At 34.5% G+C, this 18,458-nt stretch overlaps 2 protein-coding genes across 2 annotated transcripts; one reads left to right on the forward strand and one right to left on the reverse strand.

The window, feature by feature from the left end:
- Nucleotides 1–6,491: 6,491 nt before the first annotated feature.
- Nucleotides 6,492–18,265, reverse strand: LOC126814344 (transmembrane protein 42). Its single transcript, XM_050539438.2, has 5 exons — nt 17,302–18,265; nt 16,866–16,966; nt 8,721–8,884; nt 7,553–7,696; nt 6,492–6,754 (listed from the first exon to the last, which is right to left on the reverse strand). Coding segments are annotated over exons 1-5 (543 nt in total). The 5' UTR covers nt 17,304–18,265; the 3' UTR covers nt 6,492–6,622.
- LOC126814341 (ER membrane protein complex subunit 8) lies at nt 9,157–15,943 on the forward strand. The gene is made up of 5 exons (XM_050539436.2): nt 9,157–9,367; nt 10,399–10,475; nt 10,854–10,923; nt 11,579–11,670; nt 12,268–15,943. Exons 1-5 carry the CDS (start codon nt 9,164–9,166, stop codon nt 12,419–12,421), a joined length of 597 nt encoding a protein of 198 aa, XP_050395393.1. The 5' UTR covers nt 9,157–9,163; the 3' UTR covers nt 12,422–15,943.
- Nucleotides 18,266–18,458: the final 193 nt, after the last annotated feature.

An 18,458-nucleotide genomic window follows, 5' to 3' on the forward strand; every position in this document is an offset into this window, starting at 1 on the left:
AAAGATCAAGAAGAGAAACAGAGATTAACAGCATTAAATGAAGAAATATTAAGTGAAAAGACCAAGATATCTAAGGTTTGTCTTTCTTTATACAAGGCTTTTGATATGTATGATGTGGCTTCTGTGTCTTGTCTCTTGAATGGGACAAAAAATCCTAAAGTGCATGAATAAGAACCATTCACATCTAGAAATAGAAGGGGAGTTGGAAACGTCACCTAGGTATAATTCATCTACCATTGCATACATAATCATGGAAATAAAAAAGTTAGTCTAAAAATGACCAAAGTATTTCCAGTCTTGTTGCACATAAACATAAAAAATATTTTCTACTCATTGTATTCGGGAAAAGCTATTTAAGTTTTCCCTGTTCAGTCGTGCTAAAGCCTACTCTTATTTCGATTTCCAACTGTCAAGGGTTCTTTTTTTGTGCAAGCTAATGTCTACACTGACAAGGGGGGGACCACGATGGAAAATTTCACGACCAACACAGGGATCGAACACAGGACTTCCAGGTTAGCGAGTAGTGTAATACTGTGTTTATTGTAGGAAATGGAAGAAATGAAAGAAGAGATGAATAAATTAACAATAGAGAATGCACGACTTGTTGGACATCAGAATCACAAACAGAAAATACAATATCATGTCCAGCTTAAAGAAGAAAATAATACTTTAAAAGAGGTAGATATTTTTTTTACACCCCCATTTAATGCGAATGTATACACACTGTGGTAGTATTCCATCTGTCCAGAATTTCTTTTAGATGCTCCACAGATTAGGTGTTTTTAAATAGGGATTATTTATAAAATCTCTAGTGGTTGTTCATTGGATAGAAATGAAGAGGCCTATCTGAAATCAGAATTTTTTTCAATCGCAAAACAAGTACAGTATAGTTATCTCCCTGTTATGAATTCTTGTGAACTCAATACTAGTCAAAGTTCATGTTAATATCCGACCTGGGTAATGAAGACAGACATACACCATATAGTGTGCTATGAGGTATATTTTGCCCGGACTATGGCCTACTCTTAATTTAAATTCCAACTGTTTGGTTTACTGTCCAATCCGAACAACTAGATAGGGTTCCTTGTCAGGTACTCTGTCCTGTTACACTGTGTTCAGGTTAAAGTGTGCGTGAAAACATCCCTCATAGCACACTGCACATCTTCATTAGCCAGATTTTAGCACAAAGTAGGAATTGAACTGGGTTAATGAAGACAAGCATACACCATGCAGAGTACTATGAAGGAACTTTTGCTTGGACAGTTGTGCTACGGCATACTCTTACATCAAATTCCAACTGCCAAGGGATCTTTTATGAACACAACGATGTGTACATGGGACCTCGGTTATTCGTCCCTTGCCATGCTCTCTGTCCTGCACCACGCAGAAATCGAACACAGGACCTCATGCCATTTCATCTTTTAATATCGCTTTGGAAGCTGGACATTAGAGTTTTATGCATTATTTTAAATTTGAATTAATTGATAGAATGTAGATTGTGTTTTTGTTTAAATATTTGAAATCTAGATGATTTTTTTATAGCAACTGCAGAGGCTTCAGCAAGATATTCAAAAGATGAAGTTATTACGAACACCAGACTCAGCATACAAGGAAAACTTCAGACCACAAGATCTGAAAATGAATGGAAAACCGGCGCAAGCTCGATTGTTTGCTTCTGGAGAATATTCTTTAAATAGAATGGACAAATGATTATATCAGGATCCTGATTGATAAAGTTTAAAATCAGAACTGTAGGTGTCATATTTATAAACCAATATTGGTGCTTTATTTGTGTGTGACAATGATCAATAATATTGGGTGGTGCTTGTATGTTATTATCAATAGCACTATGTTAGTGCACTAGTAAATACTGAGTCAAACTGACTCACAACATATTAATTCCCTTGCAAACTAAACTACAATGTTAACCAACAAGTGCCACCTGTAAGTCTTGGGTAAAATCTTTTGATGTGCCTCTTTTTAATCCAAGCCAGGAGATTATCTACCATTATTATTTTGGATTAGGTAAATGATTAATCTGAGGGTGAAAATTGAGATACTGTCAAAATACAATAGATGATCAGTGCCTTTAATTAATATTTCTTTTTTCTTTATTTTGTTATATTTAATTTGTTACATTTGCACTATTTAATATATATATTTTTTTTAATAACCTATCAGATAAATACATCTCTTTCAACCATGTATTAAATACTTTATATATGTCAATAATAAATTTATTAATATTAATAAAACATTAAAGACAAAGTTACAGATCATGAGCTAAATAGATTCTTAAGAGTTGACCTATTTAAATATATTCTAAGAGCAGGCCTAATTAAAGTTACAGTTACAGCTCATAAGCTAAATAGAAACTACCGTCAGAGTGGCCTGTTTAAAAGTTACAAATCATGGGTTAAAATAGATTCTAAAAGTAGGCCTGTTTTAAATTAACAAATCATAGTTTAAATAGATTCTAAAAGTAGGCCTGTTTTAAAAGTTACCAATCATGGGTTAAATTGATTCTAAAAGTACGCCTGTTTTAAAGTTACAAATCATGGGTTAAATATATTCTAAGAGTAGCCTGTTAAATAGTTACAGATACTAAGAGTTGGCCTATTTAAAAGAAACGATCATAGAATTCACAGAACACTATAAATAATAATGGGTCTAAAGTCTCAGGTTGTTATGGGAGAGATTGTTAATCCTTTGCAATTTGAAATAATGTGAAAGTTGAATCTCTGAAAAGCATATTAGTCCAAATATGTTTCCGTTCCTTTCTCAGTATTTACAAAGATGTCATGGATTGAAAATTTGTAAATATTTGGTATCCATTGCAGACAATATTTAGGATATGCATATCTGGAAAAGCTCCTTTAAATATATAGAACCACAATATTTATTAACTGTACTATGAGTTCTAAGTATTACTTCATCATGTTGTTTAAGGGGAGGTACAGGTCTAATGTTATTTTTGTGCAATGTAATTAATAATTTGTTAAATGTTTGTTATTATTATTGTGTAAACTAGTTTAAAGATAGCGATAATTGTAAATATATCATAATTTTGGTAGTATATAGTGCCATATTATAGTAAAAACTTGTAATGATTTGCATCAAATTTGTACATGTATATTCTCGAGTAAAGCCATTTCAACATAGGGGGCCACAGTGACTCCGTAAGTCAGGCGCTGACTTGTGAATCAGGAGGTCCCAGTTTCGATTAGGGTGCTGTTTGAGAAAGTTCCTCAGGATTTTCCGCCAAAGTTTCTCTTGTCAGTGGTGCGGGATGACATGCCAAGCAATGGACAGCCTTTAGTCGTTATTTCAATTTCCAGCTTTAACATCCTGCCAGTAGTACACACAGGACCTAAGTGTTTTTGTAGCCATCCAAACAACTAGACTCTATTCCTTGCTAGACCCCATGCCCTACACCAAGGAGAAACTAGGCTGAAAAATCCTGAGGAACAGTCTTGGCCAACACTGGGATCGAACCCAGGACCACTTGGTTTATTAAGCCAGCTACATACTTACCTAACCACCTTAACTCCCATCTTCAATTGAACTTCATTAATGCCCGCATTTAATAGATTTATGTAACTATCTTTTATATTGATATCTCTGTAAAAAATACTCATCAAAATATAATTTCATACACCAATTGAAACATTCCCATCTTTCATATACATTCTGTCATACAGAATGATAAAATCATACTTCTACAACATTCATTTGCTGGTTAGTTTTACATCTTCTAAAAAGAGAAGGATTATTCTTCAATGTCAATAACACCTACACCCTGAAGTTGTTACAAATGAAGAGTTAAGTCATCTCTTATGATTGAATAAGATATAGAAGACTTCTGAAATTTATAGACACAAGTTTGTCTTCCACCTTGATAGCTCTTCTAATGTATAACTCAAATCAGCTAAATGTCATCAATTAAAATTGTTTTAAAACATGAAAGTATTTGAATAAATGGGTGGATAGATTGTTTTATATTTAAATAATATGTAACATTTGTTTATTAATACATTCATGTTAATCAATCAACATAGAATTCGTCAAGCGCAAACGATACTTCAGTTAAAAGTTCCATAATATGCGATTTTAAGTTTATATGGATTCTTCTATTGTTTATTCTTGTCAATTAGATGTCTTTAATTGTGATTTAAAGATGCCTAGAATTTTTGATTTTTTAATGCCTAAGGATGGAGAATTCCAGAGAAAAGGTGCTGCAAAGTGAATAGACCATTTTACATGTTAGAGTTTGACATCAGCAATGATCTTAAGGTCATACATGATTCATAATCACATGGGAGTAAATAGACCTTGAATCTTGACTACATTGTGGAGATTGATTATTGAGTATATGTGTGTTTTAGACTAATGTGTATGTTTAATAAACTGTCTATTTATACATTTATTGGTTTTGAGTAAAGAACCACAAATTGATTGATCTCTGATAATATAGAATATACTGAAATTGTAGATTGTTATTAAATATTGTAAATACAAGATAATTATAGAATATAATAGTTCACCAAGTGAACATAATAAATACAGTAGAAAATGGAAGAATATCTTATTTATTTGTAAGATATTGAACAGTGATGTTTATACCTAGTGTTCTCACCGCATGGATCACAAAACACAATCTGTAAGGTATTAACCTTTGCTGTTAATACTTACAGTTCCCACCACAATTTGTTGGTTTTCCTATTGTCATTAGTGTAGGATGGAGGATTTGTAAAGGAAAAGCCTACAAAGAACACCACCGGCAGCACTTAAATATCCCCTGATAGTTGCACACATTCTAATCTGAGCTGTATGCCTTCTGTCCCCACGACAAAAATCACAAGCTCAATTTGTGCCTTGAATTCTCAAATTCCCGAAATTGTATTGCAATATGCAATTTACACTCTGCCCCAATGTATTGAAAACTGTTTGACCCACTTACACTAGGGTACTAAAAATTTGGTGGAACAGTTCCAGGATTTTTCACCAATTGAGGTTTTTATCCCATAACTATACATTAGTTAAGATTTCAATAAAGAATCGGTCGCAGTTCAGAAATAGACTATAAAAAAAGAAAATATTGAAAATTTCAGTCAAGTTACCTTATTCTGGATGAAATTATCACTGTTGGAAGTTTGGACTAGAAATAGGCATCAACTGTCTCCGCGCCGTTTCCGAGAATTGCTGATCGTTTAATTGAAAGACGATAACTCCGCCCATATATTCTTGATTATCAAGTAACATTCTCAATTCGACAGTCAGTGATTAATGGTAAATGTTAGCTTGCTCAGCCATTTAGGGGGGTTGGGTGGCCGAATGGTTAGCACACTCGCGCTGTATCATAAGGCCTGTCATAGAGTCAACTGGCGTGGTTTCGAATCCCCGGTTGTACGTGACAAGGAGTAGGGTCGCCTGTCCAACCTTGTGGGTTTTCTCCTGGTCCTCCGGATTCCTCCCACTGCTAAAGACCTCTGCGCAAGCGAATTATTGAAATAAAATTAAACCATATGTTAGTCCCGAAATGACCTAGTTTGTGTCGAGTATACGTTAAAAACCATCTCTCTTTCTCTCACAGCCATTTAATGATTTAATTGTTAAATGGACGACTATTTAAAGTTACAATTTCATATTTTCTAAGAAAGTCAAAACATAATTATTTCTATGTCTTTTGCTCAATAGGTTGTCAACTTACTATTATACGATCATAGGTGTCATTCTCACACTTAAAACTCATTTACACCTGAAATAATAACACGATTACCTCCCAGTTACCTCCCTTGTTTTCTATTCTCCACCATGGAGTAGCTATCTTCAAACGTTTGAATTTGAAAATGAAAATGATATTTTTGCCAATTTCTCAACTGGCAATAGTGAATTATAAGATTAATAGGATTATTCTTTAACAAGGTCGGACTGTTTATAGATACCATCTATTTTAAGGCTTTATTTTAATAAATTTTAAAAATATAACTTAAAAATATGAAATTGCAACTTTAAATCTAAGCTGCATCCAAGCCATCCAAGGGTCCCTAGAAATTAATAATTTCTATAACATTTGAAGCCTATAGAAAGACTTGCAATAGGCATATTTAGCATCTTTAACAGTTAGCACCATTTAGCAGTAGCACCCATTTAACCCTAACCAGTTAGCGGTAGCACTCATTTAACTTAACGGGGGGGTGCGAATGGTTAGCGGGTGCGCGCTGTATCCTAAGGTGCTACTGGTGTGGTTTTGGTTCCCCGGTTGTACCTGACAAGAAGTAAGGTCGCCTGTCCAACCTCGTGGGTTTTCTCATGGTCCTCCAGTTTCCTCCAACTACTAAAGACCTCTATGCGCAAAAGAATTATTGAAATAAAATTGAACCATATGTTAGACATGAAATGACCTAGTTTGTGTCGAATTTCTCTCTCTCTAACCCCCCAAATAAGAAGCTGTTGGATCTCTCTCTCTCACAAATAAAAAGAAGCTGATGGAATAATAAGCAACAACAATAAACATATTTTTTAAAATAAATAAATTACAGATGTCTTGTAAAATAAAATATCAAAAATATATCTAGTAAATGTCTATTTACACATGATTAAAATGGGTAGTCCCTGTCATTTATAAATGTTTTTTCTGGTCATCAGTTTGAGTTCCTTTATGTATTAACAATAAACCCAGTAATATTAATAAACTTCCTATCCACCATAAAAATTCTAGTACTTCTCCAAATAAAACTTTACCTATAATTGCCTGAAATAAAAGATGCAGATATTCTTAAGCATTAAAATGAAACACATTTAGTGGAGACAAATCCAGAATAAATACATGTACACTCATTTTATTCTGTTGGGGTTATCCCCCTTTAATGCACAGATAGGGTATGCTCGATTCACAGTCCGGAACGTCCCGAATTGACAGAATTGCAATTGAGCGATGCGGAATTCAGTCCTGTCACAGTTCTGTCAGTCCCGACGACGGATGTGGTGTGAGTAGAATTGTGACGTAAATGAACACGACGAACAGGTTTCGGCTGCATGGTTCGATGAGATATTTATATATCCAGTCGACGCATGTGTTGTAGCCCGAAGTACCCATTTTCACTCGATTGTCACTATTTTTGGGATTGAGAGAATTCAATTCCGGAACGTTCAATCGAGTACGCCCATAGTCTCATATATGACCGATACTCAAGCAACTGAGTCTCACATAATGACCGACACTCAAGCAACTGAGTGTTCAGTAGAGATATAGTCATAGAAATTTGGGCAATCATTCAACATACCTGTTCCACTAACCACTTTTTGAACATTAATGGTCAATTTGAAACTTCAAGATTAATATTCCAATATATAATACCAAGAATCTTTCAAATGTTATCCATACTATTCTGGCATATTTGGCTAAATTCATGTACAGGGATATCTGAGTAAAAATAAAGAAATTTGGGGACCTGTACCTGTGCCACCCCTCAAAACATAGCCCCGTCAAATCAAATAATCCTGACTCTGTTCCAATATGTGCGATAAAAATTATTTGGGTTTTACTCACTGAAACTAGGAAATTAGCTGCTGTATTAGTAATGGTGGCCTGTAATGATGGTAAATGTTGTAGAGATTTAGTAAATAAAGTCCACATCAATGCATTGCATAAAAATATTTCACATATTGATATCACTCTGATTACTAACGTCACCTGAAAATAAAACAAAACATGTAAAAATATTTGTTGCACTAAGATGTCTAGCATTGGGGTGGGGAGGGTCGATGGACGATTCCTGTTGGTGGTGCCCGCTGGGCTGAAAGTTTCTTGACATTTGGATGGACTGGCAAACTAAGGTAATTGGCTGTTGCAAATGATGACATCCTCTCCTGTCAACTTCTTACTAAAGGCGTTTTTATCGACCACTGATTAGCCAAAGTGATTTGCATTCAATCAAATTTTCATCTTTAACGTCCATCTAATTCAAATTGGTTACCCTGATCAACGAATTTATCGACACCGATTTCCGAAGCGATTACATCAAATCGCCAAATCACTTCAGGGTGCGATTTGATCAGGTGATCACATGTTTTTTTTCCAACTGTGTCCAGCCACAACAATTGTTTATAGCTAATCGGAGCATTTAACAAACTCGCCAAAGTACTTTGAAATCGACTATACTGTCACATGACATCTCCACTAAATTCAAATCGATTTGGCAAGTCGATAAAAAAGCCTTAAGTTAAGTAAGTTACTAACATTAAAGGAGCTTAATCGCTAACATTTGGGACCTAGAAATTGACACAAGTGGGTCGCAACTCATATAATACTGTAATATGAATGAATATAAACTGATTTACATTCAATCGTTTCCGTTTTTACTCTAATTTCAAATCAGTTATGTTCCGTGAAATAAGCCAGCAGTCTCAATCGAATGCAAATTCCTAGCGTCTGGTTATTCCAGTCTACAAACGGCGTTTGGTTTGGTGCAATATGTCTAGCCTTGTTCCTCGAGTCTCTTGCTAGAACTGGGGCTGAAACGCATTATGGTACACGATTCGTGTACCAATGGTAAAATATTTATTTTGTCTTAAATATTGGATATCAGAAGCCAATCTTTTTCCGGTAAGATCATAGCATCAATGTTGATTTAAATTAACAAATAATTCGTTTTTTCAATGTTGAAGATTTTGGATGATATTGAGTTAGAGACTTAGCTACTTTAACAAGCACTTACAGAATCTTGGTCAATTTGTTTGCTATTATCGATCAACAAAATGAATTTGCTTAATTTATCTGCTTCACTGCTGGTGGCTAACTTAGCACTGACTGAAGCTAAAGCTGCCGTAGTCCCCGCTGACAACGATAACAATATGCCTTTGCTTTTTATATCTGCCATTCCTGAAAATAGTATTTATTTTCTGTAATGTCAGTCACCCATGGCGGAAGAGGGACAACTCCATTTAAGGCCAAACCTAGTCGCCTCCCTTTGAATATTGACCTGTAAACTTTCAGATTAAATTGCTAATCCTTGATTCTAAACAATTGTAAAAAATTACAAAAACACAAATTCTTCTAGTATGTGGTACTGGTAAATTTTATGGAGCAGCAGACTTATTAACTGGAAAAATAGTTTTTGACATGAAGCTCCGCAGTAAATGTGTACCGTATGTATTAAAAATGGCGGATGTCACGCTGAACGTGCAAGCGTATTGTAAAGTCATACTTCACGCCGCCAAATATCCACATGCGGGTGTTTGTGGTGTCTTGTTGGCAGAAGAGAATAAAGTAAAGGAATCAAAATCTCTAAAATTCGTAGACTGTGTGCCTCTCTTCCATATATCGCTTGGTTTGGCACCGATGTTGGAAGCTGCACTTCTTCAGGTACAGCCACTTATGAAAATGATGGAGATGCGATTGTGCTATTGAAGTTGACCCGAGTGATAATTGATTTCAAATAAAGAATAGTCTGAATGGTTAATTTTATGGTTTGCCATTTGGGAATTTGGAATTCTGCATATCAGTGATGTTCATATCAAATTTTGTAAAGCTCGAGTCGAAAGAAAGAAAGACTTTATTTTTATTTTTGTGTTCTTTTTTGTTTGAGAAAGAAACAAATTGAAATTTGGGCTGTTCAAATTGATGTGACAAGAGAAACGTCTCAATTCCAATAAGTTTTGATAAATAATTCCCAAAACATGTCAAATAGCAAATCCATTACAAGCTCATAAACGATGCACAAATAACTCTCAAAACATGTTAAATAGCATATATATCTATTAGTATTATTAGTTCATGACATGAACAATGAACAAATATACATAATACAGGCATTTAAATATAGAACTGTGGTTCTTGTCACACTACACTGGTCAACTTTTATGACACCGGTTGGTATGTGTATATTATGATACAGAGATGCATTGGCTTAGTAAGGCACCGGCTCACTAACCAGGGGGTACGGGATTTGATTCCAGTGTTGGTTGACAAAGTTCCTTGGAATTTCCTACCGTGGTTTCCCCTTCTCATTGGTGCAGGATGGAGAGCCTAACAAGGACAGGGTCTATTCGTTCAGATAGGATGAAGAGCTGACTTCCCATAAGTTGGTCTGCACGTTAAAGATGCCCTTACAGATGTATATCCGGGCAAAATTCCGCTCATTAGCCCAGTTGATGCAGAAAAGTAGGATGTTAAACCCTCTTTTTTTTTTTTAAAACTACCATGTACAAAATGTCGAAAGCTCTGGTGCCAGGCCAGTGTAATAAATTTAATTTTATTTATATTTAGTTTTCTCTTAACTTATTTTAACAGATTCTGATATATTAGACCCACATACTTAAAGATGATGTACAAATATACACTTTGTATTTGTGTTGAGAACCCTGTTCTACTTTTATATATTTTACTTATTTCAGATTGAAGGTTATTGTAAAACAAAAGGTTTAGTGATAGGAGGATATTATCAAGCTAATCCAAACTATGATGATCAAATGTAAGTAAAAGGGCAGTTTATTTATGTACATACCTGTATATTGAAATAATATATTTCGGTCCAAAATTCGTCATTTCGTATCTTTTCATTATTTACAATGAACACAAACCTATGATTTTCTCTGAAATCTTTTGATGGACCTACTTTTAATCTGATTTAATCTAAGCCGGGTGATTCTAATGTTGATATTTTGATTTTGTTTTCTTAATGAAATGTTCAATAATCGATTAAAGTACATTTTAGGATGGATTTAGCCAACTAAAATTTAAAGTTTATAAAAAAATGCAATTGATGCTTAGAAACTAGTTATATATAAAATTTATCTTCAAAATGTCGACATGTTGTAAAATTGTTAATAATTTTTCTTCCTATTTCAAGGTTAAATCATTCGGCTAAAACAGTAGGAAGAAAACTATCTGACCATATACCTGAAGCATGCGTATTTATGGTGGGTTTTATATAACATTGAAATAATAAAATTCTTTAGCATCTTAAAAATTATAACTCAATCCATCCAGCTTTGAAAGATGAAATTAAAGGGAAAGTTAAAGCTGACGTTCATGGTTTGGGGGATTTTGAATCCCTTAAAAAGTACAATGTTGTAATATTTGAATCTCTTAAAAAAGGGATATCAGCCCCAAAATAGTTTAATTTCTTTCAGTATTCACCAAGACAGAATGAATTGCTAATAAATTGAGTACAAATTTTTAATGGGCCACTTGATTGCATTGAGTACTCATTGCCTATATATACATGGTCTCAAAACAGACCCTTTACCAATTCTCAGAACATTCTCAAACCTAATTGTCTGACAATCTGTGGCACTGTCAGTTTTATTTTTTGGGATATTCCAACCTTGTTTCCCCTTGTCAGTGGTGCAGTACGGAGGGCTTGGCATTGCAAAGCATATAGTTATCTGAAAGAGACAACTAAAACAATTCCTGTGTATGCCAGGCTTCGTTAGCCTGGTTGGTGTAGAAATGTACGACATTCAAACTTCATTAGTCATTTTTCTTTTAATGTATACAAGTACTTGTATGTTTTACAGAAACAGTATTTTGTTTAATCCTTAGAATGTACAAAATAATTGTTGATTCTTCCAGATTGATAATAGAAGAATATTTCCTGAAAGTGTATCAGAAGCCTATAAGGTTTATTTATTTAAGGATAATAATTTTAAAGAATCCGATAAAAGGTTAGTATTACACCACAGCAATTTGAATTTTTTTTCTTCAGGAATACCTATTAAAATTTTTACTTGCTATTTTTCTGGGAAAGGAAAATATGCATGGAATTTAACATCTCCCTATTTGGTGCCAACCATGCTAATACGCCATGCAGTGTGCTATGAGCGAATTCCAACGTAAAGGGTGCACATCAACATGTCGACAGGACCTTGTTTTTTTGTACCATCTGAATGATTAGGCACTGTTCCTTGCTGGGTTCTCCGCCCTGCACTGCTGATAAGAAAGCCATTGTTGGAAAAATATGAGATTTCTTGGCGAACACCAACACTGTACTCACTGAGCCACAGTGGCTCCTATTATCAAGAGCCCAAAAAACTAAAAATTACATTGACTTGGACTTGCAGTGCATTTCAATATTTTATAAAAACCAACCTTTTATTGCCAAATTTTCTTGGCATAATATGGTTTTGCAGTTTTACCAATAAAGTATTCTATTGGAACAGTACATTCAATGCAGTTGCTTGATAATTCACAATTATATTGAACTTAATTTTCCTTTAATTCAGAGAGTAATTTTAATTTAATTTAATTTTCTGTATTTTCAGAGAAACAGTAGAAGAAGACACCATACAGAAAGCATCAGATTTATTACGTGCAGAAGCTTATAGAAAACTAATAGACTTTGATAATCATTTAGATGATTTAAGTAATGACTGGAGAAATCTAGAAATTAATCAATTAATTAGTCAGTGTGTCTAGTAATTAAACAAATTATTTATCTTATTATGAATATCTATTATCAAAAATAAACATTGTCATACATTATTAAATATATTTGGGTGATTCTCTTATCATATCTTGTAATAGCATTTAAGGAGGTTAATTCTTTAAATGCCATCTAGAACTATGGTATGTGTCTAGATATAACTACTTCTCTGTTATAGGAGTTTGTCAATTGTTATTCAAATCTCATCATATTAATACACACAATATACAAAATTTCATGGTCACTGCAATTTGTAACCTTGAAGTTGCTGATCGTGGGGCATTATTCTTACAATTTGCATTTTCTGTGGCTTAATCCACACTAAAATGTACTCAAATTGATTATTTAAAATTTAATTTAAAGAAGAAAACCAGTAGATATCTCCTGGGTTGGATGCAATTGGTTTAAAAGAGGCCCATCAAAAGATATTACCCAGTAGTTATGGCTGGCTTATATTGTCAGTTCACTATATCTTTTTAAATACTGAACAGAATTAAACTATTTTTGAACTGTGTTCCTTTTTAAAGATTTAACTTTCACAATATTGTAGTTTGCAAGAGATTAGAAATCCTGCAAATGATGATCATCAGCTTTAAATTTTTATGAAGGAATCTTTGTGTTTTGTCCTTAATAACACAATTACAGGACATAAAGCACTGGACTTTAGTAATTGATTGTAATAATGAATATTTGTAATATTTATTTCCTCATACATCTTTTTTGAATTTCTTTTATTTTTGATTTAAACCATGGATTTGATTGACTTATCATTTAGTTGTAATCTAAGTTGCTTAATTGTGTCATGGGTGAGATATAACCATTTATTTATACTATTTGATTCTAGTGAGAAGGGGGAGGGGGGGGGGGCATTAAACTTCAGGCTTATGCAAAACAATAACTAAATGCAGTTGGAATCTGCTGCTCAATTTATAATTATTTTATTTTTTTGTATTGGTAGGTTTAATAATCCGATAAATTGAATGGTTAATTCCCTTGTATAGGGTTTGTTGTTTTAATTGCTATAGTATACAAAGGATATATGTTATGTTTGTATATAAATAATTGTACATTTATGAATGTATAGCATTTTATTTCCCCAAAGAAATCGTGGAATAATAATAATACTGATATTGTATATACACGGTATATAAGCACGGCTGTAAGTAAAGCTGATTGTCGATGAGCGTACTGAAATTGTCTGTTATAATGGTAAGTTGAGAGGAAAAATGTGTTTTATTTAAAGGCATGAATTTTTTTTTGAAAAGGAATAGAAATGAAAGTGGCTAATTGAACAGATCCATATGGACACAGACTAGTAATTTTTTCTCCATTGCAAAGTGGGTAAGACGCTGGCTCACTACTAGCCTGGAGGTCGCGGTCTAGTTGTTCGGATGTGACGAAAAACCGAGGTCCCGTGTACACGTAAAAGATCCCTTGACAGTTGGAATTCGATATAAAAGTAGGCCATTGTGTCACTGTCCGGGCAAAATTTCCCTCATAGCACACTGTCTGGTGTATGCCTGTCTTCATTAGCCCAGTTCGGAGCAGAACAGTAGGACGTTAAACTTCATTTCATTTCTCTCCATTGACTTCAATGTTAAATGCATGCCATTTATTGGCCTATATGTATAACATATTTTGGAGCATTCTGATGACTTTAATCTTTATAACCACAAAGAGCCCAACATTTCTCAGTCATCTGATAACAATATTGAAGGGGGGGAGGGGGAGGCATCCAGTCAGAGGAATCTATAGTCTCTGACATGATTTTCGTACGGTTTCCCTAATTCATGCCTGTTGATGTCCCGTTATGTCTGCATCAGATCATTAATATTCACCAAAACTGGACAAAAAATATAAATTTGATTCAGAACCAAAAGTATCCAAAAAAGGGGAGAAAAAGAATTGCTATAAATAGCTGAACTACATTCATGGTTACAGAGATACTAGTCTGAGTCCATATCCACAAATATAGACACAGGGTTATTATTTACTGCTGTCAATTTTTTGTTTAAAATTGGTGAAAGAGAATATAAATGATAATATTGCTTTATAAATATGATAAATTTGCGGTTGTTTAATGTCAAAATTCAAAATTAAGGGCATTGATTTTAGATATTCAGTTAAATATAAATGATATTTTATGTATAAAGTATGGTAATACTGTGAAATATAATTACTGTGTAATGTTTCAGGTAGGATTCATCTTTATCAAAGGCCTGTATTTTCATTTTATTTACTAAATGCATAAAACAGTTTTATAAAATGATAGTGTGCTTAAAAATGTTGATTCATTGAAGTGTATGTATGATTATCACATGTAAGATATAAATTACCATATATGTTAGTCTCAGAATGACCAAAGCATTGTTTTGAGGTGTATACTCATTCCTTTGATTCTCCTGACAATTACAAAACAATCTGATTAAAACACAGATCCTATTTTGTTTTTTTTTTTTTTTTTTGTAGTTCAAAATTTCGTTTTACTTGTTTTTACTACACAAGGATCTGGAAAAGTTGTTATATTACTGGCATTCTGATTGAAGTGAGGGATTAGCCAATGAAATGGTCTGTTACAGCAAGTTCTTGGCGTGCGTTACACTGAACTGTGGGTAAACCACTAGAAATGTCATCGCTGATTGATTAATCAATGTCGGACGTCGTAGGGTCAAAAGCCGCTTGTATGACCCCTGACACGACCTTCTAGTACAACTGTTCAGATCTTCATGTAGTGTAGGCCATCGAAAGTATAATAAAATGAAACGAAATGTAGATCTGTATTTTAATCAGATTGATTACGAAGTAGAGAATTTTAAGTGTTTAACATGAAGATTCTATAGCATTTATTTCATCATCACAAATTAATGTTTGGTAATGACATTATAAAAACAAAACTCTTAAAACTTACACAGGATATTTTTTGTCACTAGCCTTTCTAGAAAGCAGGGGTTTATTAAAGTTGGTTTGTTTGTCCGTTTGCTTAACACAATAACTCAATCATTTTTAAAATTGGTTTAGATATTTAGGTGAGTATCTAGAGTTTAATAAACATTTTTGAGGATGCAAGACCAATTAACAGTTGGTTTTGTCAGTGCTTTGGAACATGATCATGAGAGTGATGAACCAAAAAAGTCCTCCATGCTTTATAAAAACAATCTTTAAGTAATTAGTTAGCTATTTTGGGATTGAGGCGGTGTCCTCACTGTTGACTTTTCTCCCAATTATTATCCATTGTAACTTTTGATTGTCTTGAGCTGTGGTGACTAAGATATATTTGATTAAAAGCTAACCCTGCATCGACTGAGAATGGCTAAATGTTTCTCCTTTTCTTTTTGAGTGTGAATAATATGAGAGATTGTTATTTGTCTGTATAAATATGTTTTAGATGGATCTCTTGTATATATATATACAAAAAATGAATTATTAATAATTGTATATGTATATATGTCTATTATTAAATCATACACTGTTTTATTTATTCATCCTTTTCTAAATAAATTAAAACTGTATAAAAAAAGATCCATGTCAAGTAATGTGTTCCCCGATTAGTTATTGTTGTGCTTTACATGAAATGGGTATGACATTCTACTTTCCTGCACAAACCGGCTAATGAAGAAGGACATATGCTATACAGTGTTCTATGAGACAAATTTTGCACCCAGGATTAAAGGGGTACTATTTATATGATTGATCAGTCTGCAAAGACTATGCAATAGATTTAATCTTGAACCTAAACATTGTACTAAACAAGGGGGGTTGGGTGGCCGAATGGTTAGCACGTGCGCACTGTAAAATAAGGTCTTTTATTGAGTCAACTGGCGTGGTTTCGAATCCACGGTTGTACCTGACAAGGAGTAGGGTTGGCTGTCCAATCTCGTCGGTTCTCCAGGTCCCCCGGTTTCCTCCCACTGCTAAAGACCCCGAATCAAGGCACGCTCACTCACATTCTCAGCACTGACACCCATATGGCTTTCACTCTCATCCACACGGGGGATCACGTGGCTAAGTGGGTAAGACGCTGGCTCGCTAGCCTGGAGGTCGGGTGTTCGATCCCTGCATTGGCCGAGAAAGTTCATCCCGATTTTCCGGCGTGGTTTCTCTTGTCAGTGATGCAGGACAGAGGGCCTGACAAGGACAGCTGTCTAGTCGTTTGGATGGGGCGAAAAAACGAGGACCCGTGTACACATTGGCGTGCACGTAAAAGCCCTTGGCAGTTGGAATTCGATATAAGAGTAGGTCGTAGTGCCGCTGCCTGGGCAAAATTTCCCTCATAGCACACTGTATGGTAGGACGTTAAACCCCATTTCATTTCATTTTTCTCATTCACACTTTCAGACTCAGCTCCTAAGCAAATTATCATTGGTGAAAGTTCCTGATGCACGCCATCAATCTCTCTTAATTTTGTTTTCCACTTCATTGATGATATGCAAGCAGTACCTTTCTCAATCCTCCTGGATACCCCTTTCTTTGGCTTCTCTGTAGAGTGTTTCCACATCTGCAATTTTGAAAGCCGCTGATGATGTAGTCTTTTTCTTTGCCTAAAATATTAAAACAGAAATATAAGCTAAAACGCACTTTATCGCTACCCTCAATAATATTTTATAAACATAATATTAACTACTTGTACAAAGAGGGACAATCACTTTTGGTAACTCTTAAATCGAACATACTTATACATCTGACACAAATCTGCACATATTTGCCGACGATGCGCCATGTGCAAATATCAAATTTTCACAGCTGAATATACGCTAAAGTAGTCAGATTGACTATTTAAAGGAGCTAAATCGCTAATATTCTGGACCTAGAAATTGACACAAATGGGTCGTAACGCATATAATAATGTAATATGAATATATATTAACTGATTTACATTCAATCTTTTCTGTTTTTATTGTAATTTCTAATCAGTTTTGTTCGGCGAAATACTCCAGAAGTCTCAATCGAATGGAAATCTCTAGCGTCTGGTTATTCCAGTCTACACGGATAGTATTTATTGCGTATGCTCTTAAGATAAGAATATTACGTCACCGTTTGAGATGACTTGTGGAATATGCCTAGCCTCGTTCTTCGAGTCCCTTGTTACAAATGGCGCTGAAACGCATTATGGTACACGATTTGTGTACCAATGGTAAAATGTTTATTTTGTCTAATATATTGGATATCAGAAGCCCATCTTTTCCCGGTGAGATCACAACATCACTGTTGTTTTAAATTTGCAAATAATACACGTTTTCAATTCCAAAGACTTTGGGCGATATCAGGGTCGTATTTAGCGGGGGTGCAGGGGGTACATTGCACCCCCAGAAAAATAGGGCGCCCCGAGAAATTGCACCCCCCCACCCTATCCCAAAAAACAAAAATTATTTGACAATCTTTCAATTATAAAATAATACACTTGATTATGATCACACAGTAATGCTCTTAAGGCACTGATCGGTCGATCGGTTTTAAGGGCGATCACACGCCAATGGGTTCGTTTGCCCTGATCGAAACTTTCTTATATCACATACGTGGAGGCTATGGGGCCCCACCACTCGGCTGCATCCCCACTTTTAAAATCCTACATACGGCCCTGGGCGATACTGAGTTAGAGACTTAGCTACTTTAACATTCAGAAAACATAAATCAAAATGTTAAATTAATATGTTTCCGGGCTTGGATTCAAGTAAGGACTTTTGAACAGTTTCTGTTCGACGACTACAAAATGGCGCCGGGCTTTTTACTTAGTTTCAATTCCACATATTTTTGCAAATATAGAACTGAACGGAACAATTTTTAACCGATATTCTTATTAGAGACACATCTTCACAATTTTGTTTGTAAGGGATTCATATTGCTTAAACGGAAGCATCGAGACTTAAAGGGGCATTGTGGGAGATTAGATAAAAAGTCGACAGTTTCCGCTATAATAGTTAAAAAAAGATAACGTAAATAGAATATGCTGACAATTTTAGTTAAATTGCCCCACTCTGAACCGAGATATTAGCTTTTGAATTTTAGGCTAGCCTCGATCATTATTACTAAAGT

The sequence above is a fragment of the Patella vulgata genome, chromosome 3 (assembly GCF_932274485.2).
Source record: "Patella vulgata chromosome 3, xgPatVulg1.2, whole genome shotgun sequence".
Taxonomy (NCBI): Eukaryota; Metazoa; Mollusca; class Gastropoda; family Patellidae; genus Patella; species Patella vulgata.

Excerpts from the sequence above, each read along its gene's own strand:
- LOC126814341 (XM_050539436.2), top strand. The coding sequence starts at position 9,164 with ATGGCGGATGTCACGCTGAACGTGCAAGCGTATTGTAAAGTCATACTT. Across the intron at positions 9,368-10,398 it reads TGGAAGCTGCACTTCTTCAG|ATTGAAGGTTATTGTAAAAC; the intron begins GTACAGCCACTT and ends TACTTATTTCAG. Across the intron at positions 10,924-11,578 it reads CTGAAGCATGCGTATTTATG|ATTGATAATAGAAGAATATT; the intron begins GTGGGTTTTATA and ends TGATTCTTCCAG.
- LOC126814344 (XM_050539438.2), bottom strand. Across the intron at positions 8,885-16,865 it reads ATCCAGGAGGATTGAGAAAG|GAATGGCAGATATAAAAAGC; the intron begins GTACTGCTTGCA and ends TACTATTTTCAG. Across the intron at positions 7,697-8,720 it reads AACAAATTGACCAAGATTCT|GTGACGTTAGTAATCAGAGT; the intron begins GTAAGTGCTTGT and ends TTTTATTTTCAG.